Below are 12,954 nucleotides of genomic sequence, written 5' to 3'. Positions count from 1 at the left end.
CAGTATGACGGCCTAATTCTGTTTGGATGTTATAAAAACTGCGCTAAGAGCACCGTTCGGCTTGATAAGGAACGCGAGGGAATCGACTGTTATGGAGACAAGCTTCATAAACAAATACGTTACCACTGACTGTGACTTTAGGACGTAGCCAGGGGTTAATGTTGCACTTTGACTTGAATACTAGATGTTAACACGTCATCTTACAGAGAGAACATCTGGAACTGCAGCACAGAGAACATCTGCAGCGCCCCGGAGTGACGTACGGCGTGCTGACGTCACATACTGGGGGTGGAGTTACCGCCTTACGTCAGGAAATCCATTCAAGTCGGTCAGTTGACGATGTAAACAAAAGTAGCGTGCATACTGAAACTGGTTCGTTTGAGCTTTTAGCATTGGCTAACTATGTTAATGGCACTTAATTCACGTGTCTGCTACACTTGACTGAACAGAGCAGTGTGTCTGTGGACAGTTAGCAGCGTCGATGCTGCCTCACAGGTTGCTAGGTTAGTCGGTTTAGCTGTTAGCTAGCTTCAGTGTCCACAGAGTCAGTACACCACTGTGAGGGAGTTAGTAACAAGATGGAGGCTCATTTGGGATCCCTGCAGAATCCAAATCTAAGGTAACGCGAACTGTAGTTAGAGCCTCATTAACTTGACTTAACTCTCTCCAACTCTCTTAACTTTCCAATTGATCCAACAAACACAACCTTGTTCTGATGTTTTGTTTTTGTATCGCAGCTCTGTCCTGTCGTCGTGTGAGCCAGAGCTGCAGGAGCTGATGCGACAGATCGACATCATGATCAACCAGCAGAAGAAGGGTTGGGAGGCTGAGGTCCAGGCCATGAGGCTCCGGCTGAAGGGAGGAGAGGACGAGCTGCTGACTTCCAGGAACCTTATAAAACGGAGGGACCTGGAGGTGAAGTAGAAGATCCTCACTACAGTCACTTAACTGATGCTACTCAGTTTGGTCTGTCAGTTAATGTGGATTTTCACACCGATGCTGATGAGTGTAGATCACTAATACACTCTTATTCTGAACTGGGGGGGTAACAGTTTCATTAGTTGTGCAAATAAGTATAAGGAGTCACTTGAACTGTTACGTGACATGTATGTTCCTAAATAAAGTTATTATAGGAAAGGGAAATTTCTAAATAAGATATCTTTTTTTGTTTTGCCTTTTCTCCTCCACACAAAAGCTCAATTTATGATCAATATGAGATTGAGAGTATTTTCTCATTCTTCTTAAATTTAGCTCCTGAGAACTAGTCTTCCTCTTATTTAAGATCTTGAAACGCACCTATTTCTTTCTTCCTCCACTCATCTCTATTTGTCTTAGATAAAGAGATTCTTGGAATGCCATTAAAATGCCACAAAAACTTGAAAAAAACTATCTGAAATTTGTCTCAGTGACCAAATTTCAAGTCTAAAGAAAACTCTTGAGAATCCAGTGGGCACAGTAGAAGAGCTCCTGGTCAGGATCATTTATCTAAACGTGTACTGCGTATTTCTCTTAAAGGGGGTTCAGGACAAACAGATCACAATTCAGTCATCTTCAAATGAGAAGATTTATTTCTCGTGAGACCAAGAAAGACAATTGTGAGCAGCATAATTTTCCTCTGGGTTTGTTAATGTTTTATCCATCTTTCTATGGTATCATCACCATCTGCACTCTGATCACAGATCGGATTGCTCCACAAGCAGCTAGAAGATGTCCAGACTGATCGACCAGAGTTAGATGCCAAGTACGAACAACAACTACAGAAAGTTCGTGAAGAGGTGAGACAACTTAATTTATCAGTTACACAATGAACAATTAATCAAAGCTGTCACGATGTAAAATAGTCTGGTTGTAATTCTTCCTCCTTATTTTTCATTATGAACTTTCTTTACCTGCAGTTGGATAAATTAAAGAGAAGTTACCACAAGCTCCAGCGCAAACATGTAAAGGAAACCAGTGGAGGAGTGAAAGAGAAGAACCTTTCAGAGGTGACCCAACTGCATGAAAAGATTGAGGTACAACTGTTCCCTTTACAGCTTTTCTTGACATGATCTCATCTACAAATTGCCTTTTACTGCCATCTACTGGTTGTGCTTAATTATCCCTGCCTCTCCCTGCAGGAATATCGTCAGCGCGCTGCAGAGTGGGAGCAGCAACACGTCCAGTCCCAGAGACAGCTGACAGCACTGGAGGCCCAGAACCGGAGCCTGACTGATGAGCTCACGCGTGCGAATGTAAAAGCAGAACATAAACTTTAACATTAGATGTCAAGTCAGACTATTTGATGCCGAGGCAAAATGGAGTCAGGTTATTTTACCACGTTCATTTCCAGACTCAGTGGGCATCATGGCAGACGGAGGAAGAGCACAGGGAGTGTGTGGAGGTGAAGAATCTGCGTACTCGGCTGGAGAAGACTCAGAGCAGCCTGCACTCGCAGGAGCTCGAACTGGAGCGACTCCGGCCACTCGAGCTGTGGCTGGGACAGAACCAGAGAGAGCAGCAGGTCAGCACAATGATAGGAACATGTACAAGCAGCGGCAGGTTAGGGGGGTGATGATGTGGCTCTTTCCATGTCACATAAAGAAAGAAAAAAAATAACCAAGGCATTCAGTGACCTATTTAAAGCAGTTCCCTGGTAAACATGGTCAGTCTTTTCTGTGAACTTTTCACTTTGTAGAACATTCGATGCATCAGTTTATCTTGGTCCGAAAAGAACATTTCAGGATGCTGCTTCAAAACATAACATAAACAGAATTAATGTTGTAAGTAACCCTGTCAGCTGTTCATGTGAATATTGCACAGCTCAGACTACAGCTGAAGGCTCCTAACCTTTATCACAGTTTGAGCCGAAAAAAGTTATTGATTATTAACTGGCTGCAACTAATTATTATTAACAACAATTCATTATTTGAGTCGTAAAATGTAGCTGTGTATTATATCATAGTATATTTATATAAAATGTTTGACAACTTATTTCTTTTACAATCTTAGTTTCCTAAGTTACAACTTCAAAATACTTATTTTTCTAACCGGCCGGCTAATATTAATAAATATTAATTTGACTTTCCCGTGAGAAAAAGAAAAGCGGCAAATCTTCACATTTGAAAAGTTGGAGCCAGAAATAATATGTCTTTTATGCATGGACATGTACATTATCATAATAGTTGCACATTAAATGTTAGTCATATAATTAGCTAACAATTGCAGCTCTAGTCTATTGATGATTGAACAATCAACAGAAAGAAAATTTGCTTTTCATAAGTCTGTCATTTCATCATCCTTTAGACAGCCATAGTGCAGTAATATCATTTGATCAGCTAATGGTTCTCCGATGTTCTGCAGGTGTTTTCAGGGGAACGGGAGCCGCTTCATGCCACACTGGACTCCCAGGATACATCTGTGCAAAGAGCCCGTTTTGAACAGCAAAGGCTTCGTAATGAAGCTGCCAGACTCAACCAGCTGCTGCAAGCTAAAGATCAAGTCATTCGGTGGGTGAATCTCCGTCTGTCGATAATGTGTGTTCACTCTGTCACGATGCAGTACGGCAGAAATTACACAAGAGGGCGTACTGTACTGTTGCTGTGTGGATGATGCACTGTGGAGTAGCTGCAGTCGTTTTAGAGTAGTCAGAGAGAAAGTTACAAACAGGTGGAATGAAGTTGTGAGTGTTTCCTGGATGTTCTTGGACTGAACTGAACTGAACTGGACAATCATGAATCTGGAGGGATGGCACAGAACTTATGCACTTTTCTCTCCGTAGTTAGTCGTCTTGGTTAGTGGTGGTGGAGGCAAAAGGAGCCAGAGGTTAGAGGAGGCTGAAGGACCAAGCAACATGGGGGGGGTTGTCTAGCTGTAGAATAAATGATGGAGGGTGCTAGCTGTTAATTTAGCTGGTGTGTTCTTGTGTGAACAGCTCTCTGGAGGACTGCTTTACTGCTCAGGGCTGTGCCAGTGTGGAGACCCTAAGACGGGATCTGGAGAGGACTGCAACCAAACTTCACTGTGCTCAGGCCTGTGAGGTTCATCTCAAGGCTGAACTGGCCTGTCTCAAAGAGAGGTGAACACTGGAGTCTTTATACATCCATATTATTATTAGTATTGTTATTGACATAGAAAATTATATTATATTAACATTCTGTGTTTTCCCGTTCATGTCTTCCTCAGACTGGATAAAGTGAACCGACTGAGTGCTGACCACTCGAAGACAGGACAAGACCTGAGAAGCATAAAAGCAGAACATGACTCTTCTGTTACTGAGCTGAAAAAGGTGAGAAACCTTCCCTCACTCACTCACTCACACACTGTGTTTTCTGCATCTTACCTTTACCCATCAGCATCATTCCTTACTTATCACCTCTGTGGATTAATTCTGCAGCTGAGAGAAGAGCTTCACACGACCAAGCAGACTCACAGTGGTGAGGTGGACGGGATGAGGAAGGAGGTGTCAAAGCTGACCGGCGAGCTGCACCAGCGCAACCTCACCATCGCCTCACTGAGCGGCTCCGCGGCCAACATCAAGCAGCAGCTCTGTGGCGAGGTGACGCGAGCACAGCAGAAGGCAGCTGAGCTCAAAGTGAGTTAGTAACATGTGTAGCCCTGTGAAATGTTCATATCTGGTTTAATGGACATTATTTAAAATGATGGAACACCTACATAAGGTGTAGGAGACAGTCAAACTGTCAAATTATTATTTTAAACAGATTATTATATAGAGATATTTGTAATGGTTTAATGATACATTATAGAATCAGGCTCTATCACAAACAGGAATGGAAAATTAGCCCTTTTTGAACGTACAGATTTATTTTGTATAATAAATTCCGTTGTTATGTTATTAATGAGAAAGAGCCACAATGCTCATGCAATATTTGCCACTTGGTGCGACGAGAGGGAAGTGAGACGTGAGTTGAAAAGTAATGATATGAATAAAAGAAGAGTATCCTCAGTATCACATGTTCTCAGCAAACCACAGACATACACTGACCCTACGTATTGTACATTCACTGACCTCAGCAACTCTGTGACAGCATTTTTTCACTTAAAAGATGTTTGATAAATAGTTTTCATTTCTAAGTTTGAGAGTAGGAGTAAACATGATTTTTACTTGTATCTGCTTCTGAAGGCAAATAATGTACTTTTAACATTATCCAAAACATGGACCCTGTATTTAAGATGTATACAAATACTTTACATTTATTTGACTTAAAAAATAGTGTCTTCTTCAGTTTTCCACAAAATTTTAAATTGCTTTACATGGTTAGATTAGAAACAATTGATATGCAAATTAATTCATTCAAAATGTTGAGATGGTGGATGCCACAAGATAAATTCTACCATTTGTGTATGTGACCTGGAGGCTTTAAAAGGGAAGTCCGGTACTTTTCAACCAGGACCCTATGTGAATGTGGTTGTGTCGCTGAATTGTACTTACACACATTTTTGGCAGCCGGCAGCGGCTACAATGTAATTGTTAAAGATCTAATTCCTGAGAATAGCATTGTATTTTTTCATCTTTGATGTGTTGAGGAAATCTGTATCATCTGCTCATGGTGTCACTTAAACATGTATCATGTATTTCTTGTTTCTGATTTTCCCAGATGACTCAGACACAGCTGGAGACTGTGCAAACTGAGAACCATCATCTGACGGATCTGCTGCACAGACTGGATTCTCAGTCACCAAAGGTTTGTCTGCTTTGAAATAGTTGTTAACATAGTCATTGCATGGTTTTTACAGACAGCAGCAGACAGAATTGTTCTCTTAATGTGGCTTCAGTGCTTGTGTCTAAAACAATCTGAATCATCTCTCTCTCTCTCTCTCTCTCCTCAGAGGGGGGACTCCGTGCTTGCATCACTGAAGGAGAGTTACATGTCCTCGCTGAGCAGCCTGGAGCAAGAGAATCAAAAGCTCAGGCAGGCACTCAGTGAGATGCGAGCCCAAGTCGGGGTGTCCATCCAGGGCAATTCTGAAAGTCCCCTGCTCAGCCATGTTGTAACCGACCGAACACGGCCCGCTCAGGACAAGTAGGTGTCTGATACCTCTTCTACACCAATATTAGCGGGTTGTTTTTTTAAACGCAGGTAAACCCGCTAAAAAAAGGCATTGCCGGTACAGAATCTTGCCTCTCTGTTTTTTCCCCTGGTGCATCATGTTCAACATCACAAATGAATTGACAGCTGCAGACTCTCTCGCTGCTCTGTCTTAAGGAACTTCTGTCTTGGTGTCAATCTGCCTATCGGAGCCACAGCCGATTAAAACCCACGTCTACTGCAGAGCCATTTGACCCAGGAGTGAATGTTTAGTGTATCCATTCCCAAAAGGCTACATACACAGACACACAAGCACCACAGATCAACAAACTGATGTACCTGCTTGTGTTATCTGTAGGACTGGAGATACCAGACATCACAATCACCAGGAGGAGACGCAGGCCGCAGCAGCTAAGCCGCAGGAGAACACCACTCGCCATGAAGGAGAGATCCAGAGGCTCTTTGAAGAGCTGCACACGCTTTCGAAGTCACACACAGACCAGCCCTGCAGCCAGGTCCAAGACGATAGGCCTCAGTCATCAGCTTCTTCCTCTTCCTCCTCCAGCAGCAAAAGATTGATCAGGACAAACTCGGTGCCAATGTTAAGTTCAAATGAATCTGCTGAGCGACAGAGCTCCAGCTCCGAAGACTCGCCGAACCTGGTGTCCAGGAAGAAAGTCCCTCCTGCCACCTCTCCACTGGTGAGCCTCATTACAAGTCAATCTCTCAATCTACATTTACTGTGCTTCTTAGCAAACAATTCTATAGTTCTGTGTTTTTGCTGCTTCCCAGGAGCCTTCATCAGCTTCACCTGCAGACAGCATGGTCACTCATTTCCTGGAAGAGGAAATGTTACTGACCAACGAGCTGTTCCAGAGACTGGACACTCACATCCAGGGGATGAGAGAGAACAACATTAGAACAGCCTCCAAGTACCTGCCCACTGGCTCAGAGCCTGAATCCCCCCCACACATCTGTACAGAATTGTCAGTGAGGGATGAACAGTCGTGAATCACTATTGTTGGGCGTTTTTATATATGTCGCACAGAATTAAACTCTAGAGAGATCTGTATTTTTTTTACATGTATTTGTACATATAAATTCAGCATGGCAGCTTGGAGCGGTGACTTCACTCTAGTGTTTTTTCAAGATGCTGCTGAGACCTGGTTCACATAGACCCTGTTCAGACCTGGTATTAACATCCGTCCTGAGTCATCCGATCATGGTCAGACCTAAGTTGAGATCTAAACACACCCCACTCAGAGTCCTGAGATCCAATCACCATTAGGAGGTGCTCTGTGACGCTTTGAGAACATCAAGGCGTCCTGGGCCACATGTGATGGACCAACAACTCAGCTGACGTCCCCAGACCCACTACTGTTTAACCTTATTTTGACTCTTCTCACTGCCCATTAGCACTGACCAACACATAATGACTGATACTTTACTTTGATTGGTAACATTTTTCTTCATAACCGCACGAGATTCATTCATTCAGCTCCTCCTGACTCCATTCACTCTCTCTCTTTATCGCTCTCTCTCTCGCTTGTGCCAACACACACACACACACACACACACACACACACACACACATTGCCATTAGACACATCTGTAAACTCAGATTAGGTAAAAACAACCCATTTTGTTTTCAAGAACAAAAATGACGTACATGATTATATGCATATAGAGCGAGGGAGTGAGATTTGATCACAAGTGGTCACAGGAGATGCACTCAGGATGTAATACCAGGTGTGAACACACAAATTTAACGTTGTCCCCTTGTGATCAGATCTCTCAGGATCTCTAAATACCAGGTCTGAACGAGGCCAGCATTCCAAATGACAGATTTATTGCAATGTGTTTGTATTGTGTTGCTGATCAGCTCAGATTTTCTAATGGTAATTTATTTATCCTATAACCAATCACACCACTTTATACAATCTGTTGAAACAGTCTTGACAGGAAGAGGAAACATGGACCATGTAAATATGAGCATTTGTTTATGAGTAACAATTAAATATTAACTTTCATCAAAATACTCTTCTACTCAATGTGTCAAATAGCTTAGTTCTGGTCAGTTTGTAATCCTGTGTAAAGGGACAAGAAAATGTTGAAAAGTGAAAGAAGAAAGGAAAATGGAAAATGAGATTTGGAATCAGGGTCTCTTTTCCCGCTTTTGTGGTCACGGACACAAACTGTGGGTCCTGATGGCCGACAACAGGAGCTCATCATCTGCAAACTGATGAAGATGTCAGGGCCTGATCAGGGTCAGGGCTAACGTGTACCGACTGCTACTATGAATTGATCCAAATTGTTTGCCAGTTGATTCAGTAAACACATCTGCAGTGATTTATCTAATTTATCTGTAAAGACACTTACGATGCCAGATGAGGCTGTTCTCAAGATGTTTCATGTTATGTTACATTTCATTCCAGCTTGTATGAGCACTGATGATTGAATTTTGCGGTTAGGGGGAAAAAAATGAGAATATGCCTGATATCTGTCTCGGGGGTTAACGCATGCTTCACATTTTTCTGGACTGTTTTTAATAGATTAGACTGGCCTGAAGAAGTTGCTGATCATTCCTGACGTCTTCTGTCATATTTGTGAGACTTCACATAGCTGACATTTGGTTGCTGAATTCCATCTGAGCCACTTGTCGGACTTCTGACATTAAGCTGCGTTCCTTTGCACTTTCTCCTCGTAGGAGGCTGCGTATTCCAATTTTTCACTTTGCCCAAAATGCAGCGTTGGTATATGTTTTGCAAGAATGTAGCTGTGAGGCAGAGGAGTGTCTGTCCTCCCTGCACGTCTGTCATAACTGGGAAAATACCACATATGCACATGGGTGTCCAGACAGCAGGGAGGCCGAGCAGGCAGCTCATACTGTAGCTCTCCTTATTTTCTTGTTTACTCGTCTCCCAACCCCCCCCTCCACCCGCACCAGCAGCCAGAGGCCCTGCAGCTAGTCTAATGCAGGAATGTGTGCACCATGCCAATGCTGTCATGAACCTTCCCCTGCGGCCTGCTTTGTCCTCATCACTAGACACTGTATGGAATGTTAATATCAACCATGTGGGGCGCTGAACCTCAGAGACACTGAAAGGCCTCGGGGGGGGAATCATTATATTTTATTGCTTTTCTAATGAAGGACACACTGATAGAATGGAAATAAAGTGGAAAAACAGTTCTAAAAAAATTGTGTTTTTCATTTTTGCCCTTATAATATTACAATAACAGAGCAGAAATAACGTTCTGCTGTCTCCGTGTCCAGTGACTTCTCACTCAGGTATTTGGTAGCCTGCGCTACGTGCACTGTAAGCCCCAACAAACAGTGCGGAGGAATTTGGCGAAGCAGGCATTCCTCTGGCTCTGGAGGTGAAAACGTTTTTTTTTTATGTGGAGATTCCTTGAAGGGGCCTTGTAAAAGGGAGGAGTGAGGCGGATTCAAACCCTGGGAGAGTTCGGACTCCCTTATTTACATATTGCTTCACAAAAAAATTGGCTTGAGGCTAACGGATGATTGAGTAATTGCTGTATTGATTAGTGTAATGAATTTAATTGCCAGCATTAGCCTCTTAACCCGCATGACATTAAGTGCTAATGCATTTTTTGGCTTTGACTTTTTAAAGGAGCATTTCATCATTTTACTGGAAAAGTTCCATAATATTTACTGACCTTCAAGAGAAATATTCTTAAAAAGGGTCAATATTGATGCAGCAAAGGCCAAGATATTCTGATTTAGTCTCTAGTATTGGTTAAGGCCCCCAAATCACTGCATCCTATATTTCCCATAATGCAACTCATCAGTGTCTTTCATTAGACCGTCCATGTTAATGTCTTTCTAACGCTACACCAGCAGTTTGTAATGCAGACAGACTATCTGCTAAGAACCCTTCACAGAGCAGTATCATCATTCTTTTGGAGTCGTGTCAGTGTCCAGTTGTTTCTCTAAGCTCACGCTGAGAAACCATGATGACATCATCAGTCAAAGGTTAACTCAAAGTTTGGTGCTTTTAGGGCCATAATTATAAACTTTATTTGTATGGCAACTTTCATACGAGAAATGCATCTCAAAGTGTTTTGCGTAAATTATTGATGAAAATAAAGACATAAAATTTATTTCAAAAATAAGAAGAGAACGTATTTTAAGAAACACAAGAACATGTTAAAATACACAATCTTTAAAAGTCTTTACAATTCTTACAGATTTAACATGACAAAGACTATCTACATCTCATGGCCTTCCTCCACAGGTTTAATTTTCTCATTCAGGTTTATGTAAGGTGGTTATATTCGACATTATAACGGTAAACAAAGTTTGAATCCCTGTGTGTAATATGAAAGGTATCATCTGTAACACTAATTCCACTTAACAAGTCGTTTCCCCTCAACCTCTGCAAAGCATGATATGTTCTTTCAGCTCATTGTTTTGGTTTTAGCGCCTGCATCTTTCTGATCCATCAGTACACTGTGTTCAGAACAACACCCACTGCACTCTACATGCCCAGCACCAAACAGCACAGAGACAAACACAGCAGCTTGCTGATGGACACAGAGGAGCATTCAGCAGAACCGGAGGCTGCAGGCGGAGAACATAAATGGAACTAAAACGACAGTTTGACTTTGTTGATTTAGCTCTTTGACTGTTGGGTGTGTAAATATCCAGGTGTTTGCTAAACAATTAAAAATCAACTTTTGAAGGTGATAACATGTGTCAGTGCTGAATTCACAGGTTGTTTCCAAACTGGCAAGGGAAATGTATTAATGTAGGTTTAGATTGGTGAACTTACCAAGAGAGCTGTGGAAAGAAACTCCAAAAGTAAGTGAGTCAATAAGTTTGTTTTAATTCAATGTTACATGAGTTAATTAGTTCAATGAAACAGAAGCTTTTAGGTCAGTGAAGGAGCGAAGAACCAAAAATGACCCCAAGCACGTCCTCATTCCAGTTTTCACCCCTGTTGTTGTTTGTTTGTTTGCTTTAAACATAATAACACAAAAATAACCAAATAGATTTCAGCGAAAAAAGAACCCATAAAAATGTTCACTTTCTTTAACAATAGAAGACGGGTCATTTTTCCCAATTTTTATTCACTGATTTTTTAGAGAATATTTCGTAGATCTAGATAATCCCCAAAAATCTGTCAGGTTTAGGAAACTGATATCCATGAGTTTGAGAAGTTTGGTGCAGCTTGATTGGATTCAAGGGGACTGTTGGGCTTTGGTGGAGGTATGTCGTCAACTGAGTGCCATTCTAGTTCTTCAGTGGAATGAAAGTTATAAAAGATACATATAAAAAGTTGCTAGGTGCTTGTTTTGTGTTGCATTTCCCTTAAATAACATTCTCATCCAAGCATGAACACTTTTATCGGCCAACATCATGTTGACAAATAGTTTTGTGTGTTTTAGTTCCGATGTGTTGAGACACTTGAGTCTTTCATTGCTTCTCTTGTTTTTACCACATAGTAGCAGCAGGGGGAGCTATTTGATGCGCTCCATGCTGTCACACTAAGGTCAACTGTAACATTTAATCTGTCAAATCAGATGCGTCTCTGTTAGTCAGTAATTCAGCACTGGGTCTGAGAGATGGTTTCCCTGCTCCTGGCATCAACACAGGAATGCATAGTGAACACCTTATGTCACAACGCAGACATTGTAATGCGTCCATGAAGCCAAATATTCATCAAGCTCTGACCCCAACTGAACAAATATGTGAGTGCATCTGGCGAACTCTCAGACATGTCAGTGGGAAAGTTGGTTCAGATTATCAGGTCATCTGGAGGGGGGAGGGATGCCTGAGGTATTTGTTCCCACTTATCTGTCAGATCATAACTCGTCACGGGAATAAAGAACGAAGATGGAGTGTTTGTGTAGAAACTTATCTCTGAACTGTTCAAAAGAAGTGCAGGTTGGGAGGTATTTCTTCAAGCAAGCGGGTCAACTTGGGGGATGGGGGCGGAGTGTCTGTGATAACTGATTAAAATGATTTACCAGTGTTACAAAAGTGGTTCAAGACCCACAATTTGTTTTTGTGTGTGTGAAATATGTTGTCGTAGTGCTCCAAGGAATGAGAGATGTGTCTCCAGATTCCTGTTGCTCCTCAGAGATGAACTTCTCCCGTCACAGGCTGTTGCACCTCGACAAACACGATGAACATGACTTTAAGATTTGCTGAACTTCCCTACGAAGATAAGACAACTTTTCCCAGAGGTGTTGCAGCCTGCGTACATTCTTGCTTGCACATTCCACCGTGGGGCCTCAGAGAACATGCCTGACGTGCTTCGCATGTGTCCGTGTCCCACTTCCAGCGTCGTCCCTGTCCCTTATTATTCGATGGGAATGTTTCATTGTTCTGCAGGCGGGTGGGGTTGAGGGGAGTGGGTGCAGGATGCGGCCCGTGAAGTCGGACTCCGGACATTCGCTGCAGGACACTTGGAATGCTGCGGAGGCAGAGGGGCGCAATCTTACCGTCCCGCTCGGCGCCCTGTGCCAAGGGAACAGTGCCAGAGAGGCCAAGAGGAAGAGACTCATTCCTCTAAAGCACAATGAACTGTTTACATGCACGCCAGTGTCCCACTTACAGTGTGTCTGTTTGTGTACTGGAGCATGGAACTAGTGGTGGAAGAAAAGTGGAGATCTTTTACTCCGACTTCGACACAATTAGTCTCAAGTCCCGAGGCCAGTTTTCCCTTTCAGTTGTTCCAGAAGCTTTCAGACACATATAATAAGCTGCTTTCAGATATGCACTGATCTCTGGATAATCTACAAACATTCTCAAGAGGGGTCGTATGTGAGGCTCCGGACTTTCTCCGGAGTTTCTTCAGGCCAGCCCCCGAGTCAAAACTCCAGAGAAGATCCAAATGAGTTGATGTGAGAACACAGAAGGAGATCCGCCGCAGGACTCCCTGCGAGTGAGTGGGTGTGTTGA

At 42.6% G+C, this 12,954-nt stretch overlaps 1 protein-coding gene across 3 annotated transcripts; it reads left to right on the top strand.

Moving 5' to 3' along the window:
- Positions 1–282: 282 nt before the first annotated feature.
- cep63 (centrosomal protein 63) lies at positions 283–8,062 on the top strand. 3 transcript variants are annotated; one of them, XM_035177545.2, is made up of 14 exons: positions 286–619; positions 738–915; positions 1,680–1,775; positions 1,896–2,012; positions 2,118–2,231; positions 2,330–2,500; positions 3,340–3,485; positions 3,911–4,054; positions 4,162–4,264; positions 4,373–4,570; positions 5,595–5,681; positions 5,827–6,020; positions 6,385–6,727; positions 6,819–8,062. In XM_035177545.2, exons 1-14 carry the CDS (start codon positions 579–581, stop codon positions 7,035–7,037), a joined length of 2,151 nt encoding a protein of 716 aa, XP_035033436.2. In that variant the 5' UTR covers positions 286–578; the 3' UTR covers positions 7,038–8,062. The 3 variants fall into 3 exon arrangements, with proteins under 3 accessions (XP_047199262.1, XP_047199261.1, XP_035033436.2); XM_047343306.1 differs by having other exon boundaries at positions 283–619; positions 2,130–2,231; positions 4,162–4,570; XM_047343305.1 differs by having other exon boundaries at positions 283–619; positions 4,162–4,570.
- The last annotated feature ends 4,892 nt before the right edge of the window (positions 8,063–12,954 follow it).

The sequence above is a fragment of the Hippoglossus stenolepis genome, chromosome 14 (assembly GCF_022539355.2).
Source record: "Hippoglossus stenolepis isolate QCI-W04-F060 chromosome 14, HSTE1.2, whole genome shotgun sequence".
Taxonomy (NCBI): Eukaryota; Metazoa; Chordata; class Actinopteri; order Pleuronectiformes; family Pleuronectidae; genus Hippoglossus; species Hippoglossus stenolepis.
Note: the sequence above shows the minus strand (reverse complement) of the source record. Positions and strands in the feature narration are given on the sequence as shown.

Bases quoted from the DNA above. Each gene is read 5' to 3' on its own strand.
- cep63 (XM_047343305.1), top strand. From the start codon at position 579: ATGGAGGCTCATTTGGGATCCCTGCAGAATCCAAATCTAAG. The intron at 2,013-2,117 runs GTACAACTGTTC...CTCTCCCTGCAG, and splicing joins AACTGCATGAAAAGATTGAG to GAATATCGTCAGCGCGCTGC. The intron at 2,501-3,339 runs GTCAGCACAATG...GATGTTCTGCAG, and splicing joins AGAACCAGAGAGAGCAGCAG to GTGTTTTCAGGGGAACGGGA.